This window comes from Gracilinanus agilis, chromosome 2 (assembly GCF_016433145.1).
Source record: "Gracilinanus agilis isolate LMUSP501 chromosome 2, AgileGrace, whole genome shotgun sequence".
NCBI lineage: Eukaryota > Metazoa > Chordata > Mammalia > Didelphimorphia > Didelphidae > Gracilinanus > Gracilinanus agilis.
This window is the reverse complement of record NC_058131.1, coordinates 321,557,570-321,572,849: the sequence shown is the minus strand read 5'-3', so window position 1 is coordinate 321,572,849 and position 15,280 is coordinate 321,557,570. Positions and strand designations below refer to the sequence as shown.

The window sequence follows — 15,280 nt, the reverse complement described above, 5'->3', positions numbered from 1 at the left end:
TTGACATCCTCTGTTCATCATAGAATTTTAGACTCAGAGCTTCATGGCACCTCTGAGCCCATCTATTTCAATCCATTTCATTTTATAGCTAAGGAAACCGAGGCCCAAGGAAGTTAAATGGTTTGCCCAAAGTCACACAGACATTTGAAAGTAGGTTATCTTGAATCCAGGTGTAATCTCTCTTAAGTGCACAGTCCTTCACATAGTTAATGACAACTTTCATCTTTCCCTAAGTCTTTGTTTTTCTAGGCCAAACATCTCAACATCCTTGGTTCTATAACCTCATATATGACCTTAAGGCCCTTCACCATCCTCATAACCCTCCTCTAGAAGCTCTCCAGCTTATTAATAGCCTTTCCAAGATAGAATATCCAAATGTGGCTTCATCTTCTCCATGAAAGTATTCATGCATCCATTCAGTATTTGTCTTTCAGTATATTTTTCAGTCCCTGCAGGTTGCCTTCAAAGCTTTCCTCTTTTTCTTACACCAATGAGGATTTTCAAGAGGAATCAGGGATAGCACTGGGTTTAGGGAGAATGTGTGAGGGATAGATGCAATTAATCAGGCATTTAGTAAGCACCTACTCTGTACTAGTCATTGAGCTTTTGGTACTAAGAATACAAAAGAAATAAATGAAGAATACAAAAGAAATAAAATACCTACATTGTATCACAGAATGGCCGACACTGTGTCCATAGAGAAATATATGCAAAGTAAATACAAAAATACAAAGTACACAGTTGAGGAGGAACAGAAAAAGCCATATGGTAGGAGAGGATTTCATTCTATATCAAACAGGCCTTCCAAAGGGCATATTTAAGAGTTGATGGGTACTGTGTAATAAGCTACTGTTGCTTCTAATTTCCAGTTCAGTGGCCTTAATGGAAATGGAGAGAAAAAGAGTCAATAGTCCCTGCACACAAGCTACTTATTCATTTGATCCAGAGCACTTAAGATCGTATCACTAGACCGTTTCATGTTGTGAATGAGGTGACTAAGTCCCAGAAAAACTAAGTTCATACAGGGAGCTAAGTAGCCCAACTGGGATTTAGACATAGGATGGTCCTTAGTTTTAATATTTGTAAAATGAGATTGTTGGATTGCATGATTTCTAAAGTTCTTTTCAACTTAAAATTCTATAATCACATGGTCTTTGGATACTAAATTAATTGCTTTTTTCACTACACTATGTACCTCTCTCCCCAAGGGGAATTAGTCTTATGGAAGATACATGGTCCCTGCCCAAGGTAGCTTTCATTTTGATGAAAAGAACAGTAATTTTTGTAAGAGTTTAGAAGGAATGGACCAGAATGATGGGAAGATGGAACAAAGGAGAGTGAGACAAAGATTATGGAAAAGGAACCAAGCTACAAACAGAAATTGGCTCAAAGACCATATGACATGGGATCACAAACCATTTGGTTTATCTTCTGCATATGAGAATTAGCATGTTTAAGGAACATGCTTAACCAAGACATTAATGCACTGAGCATGTCAATCTTGGGTATTTCACCTTGAACATAAGACCCAGAAAATATCAGGTTTGAGAGGAAAAGGAGGATTCCCTAGAAATGGAAGGAAGAAGCTACTGAGATCTAGAACTTCATCCTACCAAGAAGCCTTCACATATCTTGCTTCATGCTATTATTCCTCTGGCTGTACATAAGGGATAAAGCATAGAGATTATCACAGTACAGATGACTATCAATGCCTTGTTCATGACTGTGTTTCTGGATGGAAACTGGAAATAGAGATGATGATTCCATAAAACAGGGTCATAATAGTGACGTGGGACCTATAGATGGTAATGGTTCTGTGTTTTCTTGTGATGAGGGGATCTTTAGAATGATGATAATGCTTTGTAGGTGGAGATGATAGACAGAAAAGGGGTCATCAAATAGCCTTCCCTTTCACCATCTTCATGACTTCACTGATGTAAGTGAAGGACAAAAACAGGTTTGATATCATAGGAGTGATAGACAATTCACCGTGGAGAGGGGACATTAAGGAGTAAAGAGCAAGACTGGATTCCTAAAGTCCTTTGGGTGGTGGTAACAACAGTGATTGTGAGGAACTGTCTTCTAGAGGACTTTCTTGGCATTTTTATTCCATCTTGAGGGTAAATGTTTTCCTTTAGAGCATTTTATATATATATATACTTTATATACTTTAGAGTATATATAGTCTGCTACATGCCACATCTTATATTTTCATATCCACTTATCAACTAATAAGCATTTATTAAGTATGCTTTGTGCCATGTCCTATGTTAAGCACTGGGAATACAAAGACAAAAAATTTCCTTTCCTTAGGGAATTTATTAATGTGTCCATATAGAAGTATAAATAAAACAAATCACAAATGTAAGATAACTTTTTTGAGCTGGGAAAGATGCTAGCAACATCTGAGAAATGAGAAAAAGGCTTCATGTAGAGAGTGATACTAGAACTGAATTTTGAAGAGAATTAGTTCAAAAGGCAGAAGTAAAGAGTGAGCACATTCCAGGTTTCGAAAGCAACCTGTGCAAAGACAGGAAGATGGGAAACAGAATATCTTGTATAAAGACCAATAAAAATGTCACTTTGGATAGGATCATAAAGTATTGAAGGACGGGACTTCTGGGCTAAGATGGCAGCAGAGTAGAAGGAAGGGGTTCCCTCTCCTCACAACTGACTGATACAAAGCATCTCAAAAGGACAAAAATAAAGCATTGAAGGGGAATAATTTATTTTATTTTATTTTATTTTAATTTTTAAACTGTGTTATTGGTTCTAAGGCAGAAGAGCAATAAAGGCTAGGCAATGGGGGTTAAGTGACTTGCCCAGGATCACACAGCTCATTATTTCCCCTCTGGCTTCAGGGCTTCATCATATTATCATGTCAGATACCTTTCTTTTTCTCCCTTTCCCCTACCCCTGGTTTTCAGCTTATCAAGTCACATCACTGCTGGATCATAGAAAAGGGACAAAGCAAAAAGCCAACATGAAAAAGGAAAAGAGAAATGGCAAACATACTATCAATATTGATATAAATCGACAATAAAAAACAATGAATAATAAAACCGAGATGTTTTTGAAGTGGCCGATAAAATGGAAAAAAATCAGCAACAATGAAAAAGAAGAAAGAAAGCCTCAAATTTCAAAATCAAGCCAATAAATTTATGAGTTTAAAATAAATCAAGGAAATGGCCAGAAATTACTGTGTATAATAACTATGCTGAGCTTATGTGTAAATAAGCTGGACCTCAATGATTAGAACAGATCATTAAAGAGATGGTTAGTGAGCATTTAGAAAAGAAAAAGGTGATTTGAAAGATTCAATCTGGCTTTTCAATAACAGGTTGGTTTTTTGATTGCTTTTTTGTGCCAAATTTGTAGATCAGGGAATGCTGTACTATAGCTAAAACCTTTAGTAAAGTATCTTATTATTCTAGTAGAAAAGCTGAATATATGCGTCTATCCAGACTAGATGGGGAGACAATTAGATAGACCCAGTTCTGGAACAATGGCTGGATTCTATGGCAATCTGACAGGAGATCTCCAGGGAAGATTCCAGCAATCTGGGCTTGGCCTTGTACTATTTCATATTTTATCTATAACTCTGATGAAATCATAGATATCATGCTTATCATATTTACAGATGGCACAAAGCTATAAAGATTAGTTAACATATTGGATCGCTGAATTAAAAAAAAGATTAGGCTAGAGTCCTGGGCTGAATCTGGTAAGATGTAATTCAGTAGGACCAAATGGAAAATCTTGTATTTGGGTTTAAAAAAAAAAAGTCAACTTTATAAACATGAGTTGTGGGAGTCATGGTTTTGAAATGAGTATGAAAAAGATTTTGGGCTTTTAGTGGACTGAGAGTTCAATGTGAGTCAGCAGAGTCATATGGCAGCTCCTCAAAAGCTAATGCTATTTGGACTGCATTCAGATAAGTATAGCTTCTGATCTGAAGATATTTAAAGCATCATGTATAAAGCATATAGTTTAAGAACTATAGTTTAAGGGCTCTGATAAGTTGGAAGCATCCAGAGAAGAGTAACCAAGATAATGAGTGCATTTGAATCCATGTCACAGGAAGAGTGGATGAAGGATTTGGGATTGTTTAGTCTCAAGAAGAGAAAACTCAGGGAAGATTCTGAAAGAAAAAAAAAAACTGGTCGTTATTTATTATTGCTATTTCATTCATATCCAAATCTTTGTGAACCCTCCTTACCCTCCTTTAAAAAAAAGATTTTCTTGGCAAAGATAATGGAGTGGTTTGCTATTTTCTTCTCCAGTTCATTTTACAGATAAGGAAACTGAGGCAAGCAGGGATTAAGTGACTTGCTCAGGGCCACACAGCTAGTAAATGGTTGAGGCCAGATTTGAACTCAGGTCATCCTGACTCCAGGCCCAGTGCTCTATCTGCTATGCCACCTAACTGCACTAGTAACAAAGAGCAAAATTTAGAATTGATGTAAAGAAAAATGTCCTAAAAATTTGATAACTGAAAGTGGAATAGGCTTCGTTGGAGATCTTCAAGTGGAGTTTAGATGATCACTTGTTGGATATTTTGTAGAGTTAATTCCTTTTGGGAGATGGGTTGGACTAGATAGCTGCTGTGGATCCTTCCAAATAAAAAATTCTTGATAACTGCTTGCAAATTTGAGAATTCTTGTCACGTGAATCTATTTTATTTTTTTTAACACTGCAAAAAGGTAATCTCTATTTACAGAAGAATGATTTAAAGGCATTATGCTTTTCTTTACAAATTCAATCATCTTCACTTTTGACTTGCCATTGGATTTTGATAACTGGAAGAGAGAGTGAACCCGAAGACTATGCAACTCTGCCTCACTTGAATCCAATTTATGCACAAGTCAAAAGACATCATCTGTGATGTCATTTTGGTCCTCTTCAAGTACAAATTTGGGGCAACAACTTGGACCAAGCCAAATGAATAACACAAGAAGGAGGACTCTGTCCTCTTCTTAACAAGGAACATTCCATTGGGTGATTCCCACTACCTTCCACAAGGTGACAGAACTCATGGGACTAGAGAGTTGTCACATTCACCAGCTATCTTTTTAGCTTCTATCTTTTCAGGAATTCATCCAGTCCAGGTTTTGCAGTAACATCTTGTAAGAAAAAAGTCTAGGTTTGCTTTCTCTTTATGCTTCATCACTAATTGGCTCTTTGTTGATCCTCAAACTGATCAACAATCAGCCTAGCTCTTCTTATCCTTCTCAGTTGGTCAATGCAATTCCAATTCTCCTGCAATACTGTTTCTGCTCAGAAAAGGTTACAGCTCTTTCAGAATGAAATATGCAGGGCAAACATAATTGCAGGCTATTGACAATCTCTGACTCTTTCTGGTCTGTCCAGGTATTAGGATTAATTAAGCCATAGGGCTAATGAGGACCATTTGGAGTAATTGGGATCTTAGCAGCTAAGGACAGGGTAAAGAATCGTGGGTAAGGTTTCTTCAAGGCCAGACATAATCTTGGGAAGGGTGTCTGTTAGAATGCTGGGTAGCCTGAGTCAGTTGGGGTCTTCCAACTGCCAATGGACTCCTAGAGGTCTTCCCTAGGAGAAGGCTTGTGTTGCTGTTCCCTGAAACACTGAAAAAACCCAGTGGCAGGAGAAGGAGGAGAATAGGTTAGAGTTTCTGGAATAAGTTTATGGGGGAAATCAACAGAAAAGAGAAAGAGAGAGACATTTTTTCCTTTGTGTGGCTGCTGAGAAGGCCAAGCCATTTTATGGTCTGTTTAGGCCAAAAAGCTTAGCTAGGCCCAGAAGGGTTGGCAGTGGGCAGAGAGAGTGAATAACTGAACTGATTTAAAGTTGAAGATATCTAAGGAGACAGTAAACTTACTTATATAACTGAGAGATTTAGTAATTAGCATAGCTTATTTAGTGTAGACCTTGGGTTTTTAGAGATAATTTTAAGGAGGCTTTTAAGGAGACTCGAGTTCCTCGAGCAGGAAGCAAGCCTTGCAGGCTAGTGGTGTGGGGAAAAGCTTAGATCCCTTTAAGTCTAGGGAATCAATCCTAATCCTAACCTTTGTTACCTTTCCTCAAACCTTTCCCAATATTTATTAAATAGAGGTTTCTTTACATCTATCTCCAGCAGTTATCCTTGCATAGGCCCATAACAGTTACACGGAGCTTCAGCAGCCACAAACTATTAGGCACCTGCCCAGATCTATTATAAGCAGTAAAAGATTGTATCCATTTTCCCCCCTCCCTTAACATTGCTATATTAATTCCTGGCTGCTCTTATTTGCAATATTCTTGGCCAGCTAAATGGAGACAGAGCCTAAGGAATTGATACTAGTATACATAATATATAGTCAGGACTTTTAAAAAGGCAATTTTTTTCCTTCACTGTCATTCTAGAGGGTGTTAAAGAGCCAGCTAAACATAGCCACAGTCTAGAAGCCTGCTTTTACAAACATTGGCTTCAGTGAGCAATGTGCTTTTACAAAACCATGTACCTGGGAGCTGTACCCAAATTTTTTTACTTGAGTATTCCTTCTATTATTAAGGGAATATATAAGGGAATAGCATTCCTTAACTGCGTGATGGGACTCCTTACTATTATATTATTGGATTTTTTGAACTATATACCATTAGTAGTGGGTGTAATACTGTTATTGTTACTCGTAAAGATGATAATCTCCTACATCTTCAACCAATTTAAAGAATTGAAACCAGCAAATAAAATTTAATGAGTTAACCTTAAAAGTTAATTACCTGGAATGTATAATACAGAAAATGAGACAGAGAAAAATAGTATTTATAAACAAGAGGGAACAACTAAATTAGAGAAACAGCAGAACTAGAGAAGAGTATGGGCACTTTTTTCCCTTTGAGAGAGATTCCAATGATGACCCCTGATCATGAATTAGTTAATGTTAAACAGCATAAGGGCTTTACCCAAAGTGACCTAGATAGTTTTAAAAAGGAAACTTCGTTTTTTGAGGAGGAACCAAGATCAGTCATAAAGAAGTTCCAAAAAAAAAAAAAAATCAAACAATTTAATCCTGACTACAATGATTTTGATATTCTTTTAGATAAGTTGCTTACAAAATGGGAAAAACAGAAAATCATCGCTTAGACTAATGAAAATGATATCATCCCTGATTGGCCTTTATCTAAGCCAAATTGAGATATTAATTCGGATTACAGATATCAACAATTGGTCAGGGCAGTAATTCAAACGATGAAAGACCATTCCCAAAGACATGGACAAAATTTTAGAGAATGAAGCAGGAAGTTGGAAAAACATCCTCTAATTTCCTAAGTAGATTGATAGAACTGGGAGAATGTTGGATTGAATTGGACATATGCAAGGAAAGGGACATAAGTCAATTAAAGAGGCAGTTTGTTAGAAATGCCTATCCTGTAGCATGTAATTATTTTAGAAGTCAAATACTGGGATCAGACTGGGATCAAATGGAACTGGATGAGTTGAGGAGAGTAGCTTCTTACATCTACCAAGCTGATAAAGACAAACAAGACGAAGGGACAAACAAAATAATTGAAGATTTAAGAAGGGAAATTAAAGATCTTAAACTAAAAATAAGTAAGTCAGATCAGGAAGAAAAATTAATGGCCATAGTGAAGAATATAGACCACCAAGATACAAAGAGGGTTTAACAACCAAGTCCTGAGATGTTACATGTGTTGGAGACCAGGCCATTTAATGTGTGTTGGTCACGGGGACAAATATTTAGGCAGAAAATGAAATAAAGTAATGTAGAGAGTGAAGGACAGGGAGGAGTTGGGCTTTAAGAGGAATGAGTGTTCTACACTCAGAGGACCTAGGGATACCATATATGGTGGTAGATTTTTGACCTCAAAGGGTGTACCTGATATTCCCACAACCTGCATTGACCCCACAGTATCACATTCTCCATCTGGTGATTCCTTTAGCATAGACTTAGCTGCCCCAATATCAATCATACAATCATATTTTTAGGGTAACATGAGGTTGAATCTTGTGGAGAGGGACCTTTTATGTAAATTAAGGGCAACAATTGTGTGTACCCCAACTGGTGACATATCTCTAGAGTTACCAGAGGAGTCATTAAACATATTCCCAGTGCTATTTTTAGACAGCTTAGATACAGAGAAGGAAAAGAACCTTATTTATGCAATTCCTGCAGATATTCTTTTTTTAAAACCCTTAACTTCTGTGTATTGACTCCTAGGTGGAAGCGTGGTAAGGGTGGGCAATGGGGGTCAAGTGACTTGCCTAGGGTCACACAGCTGGAAAGTGTCTGAGGCCAGATTTGAACCTAGGACCTCCTGTCTCTAGGCCTGACTCTCAATCCACTGAGCTACCCAGCTGTCCCCCCTGCAGATATTCTTGAAGGTTTATGGGTGAATAGTTCAACAGATGTGGGGTTGTTAAAAACAGTGGTACCTGTTAAAATTTCTACTAAGAAAGGTCCACCCCCATCTATCCCACAGAACCCATTAAGGAGAGAGGCCATTGAGGGAATAACACCAATAATTGAATCCCTCATACAACAGAAGATTATAGTGTTGAGTAGATCAGAGTACAATACCCCAATATTGCCAATTAAGAAGCCCAAGTTGTATGCCAATGGCAAAGTTATGTATCGCTTTGTGCAAGATCTCAGAGCAATTAATAACCATGTAGTTAAAAGACATGCTATTCTCCTAAGTCCTGCAACAATAATCTCATCACTTCCCAGCCATGTAAAACATTTTACAGTGCTAGATTTGTGCTCTGCTTTCTTTTCCGTTCACATTCATGAAGACTCACAAAGGTTTTTGCTTTTACATGCAAAGGCACACAATACACATAGTGTCATTTGCCACAAGGTTAAGCAGAAAGCCTAACCATATTTTCACAAGTGTTAACATAAGATCTTGAAAATATTCATTTTAAGGAAAGTAGATTAATTCATTTTGTGGATGACTTGCTTCTAGCTTTACCAAATACTAAAACATGTCAGAGAGATAGCAAACATCTTTTGATTGAGTTGTATAAGAGGGGACACAAAATCTCAAAGTCAATGGTGTCTACCTAGAGTGGAGTATCTTGGATTTGTGTTATCAGAAGGATCCAGATATATTTCACAGAAAAGAATAGCAGATATACAAAAACTTAGAGCTCCAAAGACCAAGAAACAACTCAGAGCAACATTGGGTTCCAGGGGATTTTGTAGGCAGTGGATTCCAGGATATGGGGAGATTACAAAGCCATTAACTGAGCTAATGTGATAATAAGATTAAATCTACCTTGCCCATCTTTAGTTATAATCATCAAAGGTGAAAACATCTCCATTTAACTCACAACTTGGGTGGTCTGTAACCCATGTGTGCTAGAGTAACAAATCAGAATTTACTAACTGCCTCCTGGGCGGTCCTTAGAAAAGAGTCTGTTGTGATTGGACATGTAAACTAAGAGGAGGCCACAAGAAGTGATGCAAAAGAGGCCCCTTTGAAAAGAGACCTCAGTGATCTGGGCCCTCTCTTCTGGTTGGTGAATGGGACCTGAAGGAGCTCTTCTGGTTTGTGACCAGCTTGGAGGAGGTCTGGAGCTGATGAGACTGTTTCATGTGGTAAGTGTTAAGACTGATTTTTCCTGAACTTCTCTTAAGGAAGTTTTTAATAGATACTCTGTGACTGGCCTCTGGCTTCCCAGCCTTGGGATCAAGGCTGGATTTCCCTCTCCTGAGGGTTAATTAGATTTACCTGGATTGAACTAGGGGATCAGAGCAAATTACTTACTGTGTTAGATTACTTATCCTACCTTATCCTCTCTCTTATTTCCTTATTTCTACTTCCTCTTCTCATTTGTAAATAAGTTTCCATAAAAGTCATTTTAACTTGAAGTTAATCTTTAATTGGGGACTGATAATTGTTCAATCCCCTGGCGCCCAACCTTTCCCCCCTTACATTAACTAGAGATATTGTTAAAGAGTCACTGAAGTTAACACCCGAACATTTGCAGACCATCACTAAATTAAAAGAAGCTATTTTATCTGCACGTGTTCTTCGAATTCCTGACTATAAAAAGCCTTTTATTCTACATGTACACAAATAGAACCGTGTAGCATCTGGTGTCCTCACCCAAAGTTTAGGATGACTCCAATGGCCTATAGCTTATTATTCATCCCAACTAGATCCTATTGCAGCAGGAGCGCTCCCTTGTCTCAGGGGTGTCACAGCAACAGCCTTGTTAGTGACAAAAGCGGCTGACCTTGTGTTAGGATGTCCTTTGACTGTCATGTGTCCACATGAAGTTGAAGCGTTAATGTTAAGATACAGAACTCAAGCCTTTTCAGACCAGCAGCTAATAAAATATGAGATCACTTTATTGGGGAATGACAATATTACACTTAAAAGATGTAACAGTTTAAATTCTGCAACTTTGTTACCTGATTTACATACACAAGGAGAGCCTTTACATGACTTGAGACAGTAGTTTAGGTAGCAGAAAGACATTGAGAACATCTCTCTGATACACCCCTAACTAATCTTGATTTCATTTTGTTTACTGATGGTTCATCCTATATGAGGGAAGGCACAAGATACACTGGTACAGCAGTAGTGACTGAATTTGAGACTCTATAGTTTGCTTCATTGCCTAGAAATTTGAGTGTCCAAGCAGCAGAATTAATTGCATTAAAACAAGCTTGTGTTCTTTCAAAAGATCAGACTGCAACAATATACACTAACTCAAAATATGCATTTGGCATCTGCCACGCAATTGTTTATTTATGCCTTCAGTGTGGATTCTTAACATCTACAGGAAGAACTATTGCCAATGCATAAATAATTCATGAACTGTTGCAAGCTTTGCAGTTTCCTAAACAACTTGCTGTAGTCCATTGCAAAGCTCATACTCACAATAATGATTTTGTTGTACGAGGAAATCAGAGTGTATGTCACCACTAAATTTGCTGCAGAACAAGGTCCTGAATGAATATTAAACCTCTCTGTAATTACTAAAACAGATTTAGAAAAAGCATATGCAGAGAAAGAGGTAAAGAAGTGGAAACAAAATTTTAAAGCCCACCAATACAATGGTGTATGGATTACCTCAGCAGGAAAGCCTATTCTCCCCAGAACATTTTATAATCAAATCTGCTAAGCCATACATGCAAAAGGTCACTTTGGTACATAGGCAATAATAGATAAGGTGAAGAAAACGTGGGTTGCACCTGGTATTACCAGCATTGCTTCAAAATTTGTTCATCTTGTTCAGTTTGCCAGCAGTATAACCAGCACATATTTCAACAAAAAGCTTTTGGAGGATGACCTCTAACTTATACATCTTTTGAAAACTGACAGATAAATTATATTAACATGCCTAAAGCGAGAAATTACAAATATTGCTTGGTAATTGTGGATCAGCTAACAAGATGGCCAGAAATTTTTCCATCCAACAAAAACACATCAAGTTTTATAGCAAAGGTACTGTTAAGGAAGATCATACCTAGATTTGGTATACCAGAGAGATAGATTCAGATAGAGGTGCACATTTTACAGACTCAGTATTAAAACAAATTTATGAAAATTTAGGAATAACACCAAAGTTCCATGTCCCTTACCATCCCGAGAGTTCTGGACAGGCTGAAAGAATGAATAGGGAAATTCAATCAATGACTGGAAAGCTGTGCACAGAAACTCATCTAAAATGGCCTGATGTACTACCATTAGCTTTATTCTATTTAAGAACTAGGCCTAGAGGTGACTAACACATTTCACCATGTGAAATGCTGTATGGACACACCCCTATGCAGGCAAAAACATTTACTCTAGTTTTTACATCTTTGCTGGGAGGAAATGTAAAAATAGCTGAATATATAAGGAAATTGCAACACAGGGTCAAATAATTACAAGAAATGGGGGCATTAATGCAAGCAGGACCAATTGATTTCATACTATACAATATACACCCAGGTGATTCCTTATATAACAAAAACTTTAGCAGAACAAATGTGACACAACCAGGTTGGGAAGGTCCCTATCAAGTTTTATTAACAACACCCACTGCTATAAAATTTGAGGGGAAGACATCTTGAATTCACTGTAAGCATGTCAAGAAGTTTACAGAAGGTTAAGAATTATTGATTTCTTCATGTGAAAAATGCCTATTCATGTTCCTCGACCATTTATCAATTGAGTACTATTCTTTTTGCAAAAGGTTTCCTCAAATATAATGAGGACCTATCTACAGTTACTTAGATAAGCCAAGGCTAATATAATTTATTATCAGTAAGTTAATATTTTTAAAATTTCCTTTTTTCAATTACTTGTAGACATTTTTTGAAACCATTGTTATCTGAAATTTTACAATCCAGATTTTCTCCTTTCCTCCTTTCTTTCTCTCCTCCCCAAGACAGTAAATAGACTGATATAGGTTATACTCATGTCAGCATGCAATACATATTTCTATATTCTTCATGCTGTGAAGGACTACAATATCACATATGAGAAAAACTCCTAAAGGAAATAAAGTAAAAAATGTTATTTTTAAAATCTGCACTCAGACTCAGACAGTTCCTTTTATCATTGCGCATTGATAGCATTTTTCTATCATAAGTTCCTTGGGGTTATCTTGGAACATTGCATCGCTGATAATAGTTTAGTCCTTCACAGTTCATCATTATACAACATTTCCGTTACTTGGTCCAGTTATTTCACTTTGCATCACTTTTCTTTTCAGATTTTTCCAAAGTCATCCTGTTCATCATTTCTTATGATACAATTAAAAAAGCGAATGTTAAGGAAATCTAAATTCCCTCTCCTGATCTCTTAGTGCCTCCCACTGTCTTTTTAAATTTGGTATGGGGGTACAGGGTTCCCTGGACACTCCCAGTTTTTAGAGGAATCCCAGGGCAAAAGAGTAAGTGAGGAATTTCTCAATCTCAAACCCCAGAAATGCTGGTGATAAAGAAAGCCAGCCATGGTGCAACTAAAGTGACAACTGCATAAACAAAGGATTCTCTGAGAGATGCATTTCCTTCTGTTTTAGGTGTATTTCTGCTAGTCTTATGATGAGATTTTTTTTAAATCCTTACCTTCTGTCTTGGAGTCAATACTGTATATTGGCTCCAAGGCAGAAGAGTGGTAAGAGCTAGGCAATGGGGGTTAAGAGACTTGCCCAGGGTCACACAGCTAGGAAGTGTCTGAGGACAGATTTGAACCTAGGATATCCTGTCTCTAGGCCTGGATCTCAATCCACTGAGCCACCAAGCTGCCCTCTTATGATGAGAGTTTTAGCATGGATGTGTACCTTCTGTTGGCATCTCAAATATCACTAGATTCTCTGAGATATGCAATTTGCCCTCCTTCATGGTCAGGATCTAATATGTCAAAAACAATGCCTACCTGTGCTTCTAGCCCAGATACCAAGGCATCTCACATGGAAAGTCACCTAATCCTCCTTGTTTTTTCCCCTCCCCACCTTCTTGTCATGTAGTCTCTGTTCCTTTAAGGTATAAAAAACTGATCCAACCATTCTGGATAGGAATTTGGAATTATGCCCAAAGAGCAATAAAAGAATGCCTGCCCTTTGATCCAGCCATACCATTGCTGGGTGTGTACCCTAAAGAGATCATAGATAAATAGACTTGTACAAAAATATTTATAGCTGCGCTCTTTGTGGTGGCAAAAAACTGGAAAGTGAGGGTATGCCCTTCAATTGGGGAATGGCTGAACAAATTGTGGTATATGTTGATGATGGAATACTATTGTGCTAAAAGGAATAATAAACTGGAGGAGTTCCAGGCGAACTGGAGAGACCTCCAGAAACAGATGCAGAGCGAAAGGAGCAGAGCCAGAAGAACATTGTACACAGAGACTGATACACTCTGGTAAAATTGAATGTAATGGACTTTTGTACTAGCAGCAATGCAATGACCCAAGACAATTCTGAGGGATTTATGGAAAAGAACACTACCCACATTCAGAAGAAGAACTACAGGAGAGGAAACACAGAAGTAAAACAACTGCTTGAACACTTGGGTTGATGAGGACATCATTGGGGATGTAGACCCAAAAGGACCACACCAATGTAACTATCAATAATATGTAAATAAGTCTTGACTGACCACATATGTTAAAACCAGTGGAAATGAGAGTTAGCTATGGGGGGAGGGAGAGTTTGAGGGGGTGAAGGGTAAAGTAAAAACATGAATCATGTAACCATGGAAAATTTTTCTAAAAACAAAAACAAACAAAAAGGTATAATCCTGGACCCCTTTCCCTCAGGGTGGCAGACTTCACTTGTGCCTGACTTCCTGCCATTCACTTAATAAATTATTCTATTTTTAAAGCCTCATTGGAGTCTGGCCATTCTTTAAGTGGTCATTTCATCAGGAATGTTTGAAAGTCTTGTATTTCATTAATATCCATTTCTCCACTCCTAAAAAGTAAATATTTAGGTTTTTTGGATAGGTGATTTTGGATAGGTGATTGTATAGATATAATTATTGTGCCTTTGCTTTCTGGAATATTATATTCCAACCCTGACATCCTTTAATGAAGAAGTTGACAAATCTTGTGTTATTTTTACTGTGGGCCCATGAAATTTAAAGTATTTCTTTCTGGATGCTTATAGTATTTTCTTCTTGATATAGGAACTCTGGAATTTGACTATAATATTCCTGGGAATTTTCATTTGGGGATCTCTTTCAGGTGAGTGCTTTCTTTTAATTTCTGTTTTACTCTCTTGTTCTAGTATATTAGTCCAGTTTTCTTAACAATTTCTTGAAATATGAAGTCTAGGTTATTTTTTTGATCATGACTTTCAGGTAGTTCAATTAATTCTTAATTTATCTCTTTTTTATTTATTTTCTAGGTCATTGTTTTTCCAATGAGATAGTTTACATATTCCCCATTTTTTCATTAATTTTATTTTTGTTTGATTGTTTCTTGATGTCTCATGAAGTCATTAACTTCCACTTAACCAATTCTAATTTTTAAGGAATTATTTTCTTCAGTGAGCTTTTGAACCATCTTTCCCACTTATCCAATTCTACATTTTCAAGAAACTTTTTTTCACTCAGTTTGTAATTTTTGTATATCTTATCCCATTTGGCCAATTCTGCTTTTCAAGGAGTTATTTTCTTCATTATTTTTTTGTGCCTCCTTTACCAAATGGTTGACTCTTTTTTCATGATTTTCTTGTATCATTCTCATTTCTTTTCTTAATTTTTCCTCTACTTTTCTGATTTGATTTTTAAATTCCTTCCTGAACCCTTCCATGAATTCTTTTTAGACCTGAGACCAATTCACATTTTCTTTG

General features: G+C 37.1%; 1 protein-coding gene across 1 annotated transcript in view; it reads left to right on the top strand.

Annotated features, from left to right (window-relative positions):
• Positions 1-677: 677 nt before the first annotated feature.
• LOC123233707 (prostaglandin G/H synthase 1-like) overlaps positions 678-15,280 on the top strand; it is a 34,332-nt gene continuing 19,729 nt past the window's right edge. The window contains exon 1 of the mRNA XM_044659764.1: positions 678-768. Coding sequence (XP_044515699.1) covers positions 678-768 — 91 coding nt within the window. The remainder of the gene's footprint in view (positions 769-15,280) is intronic.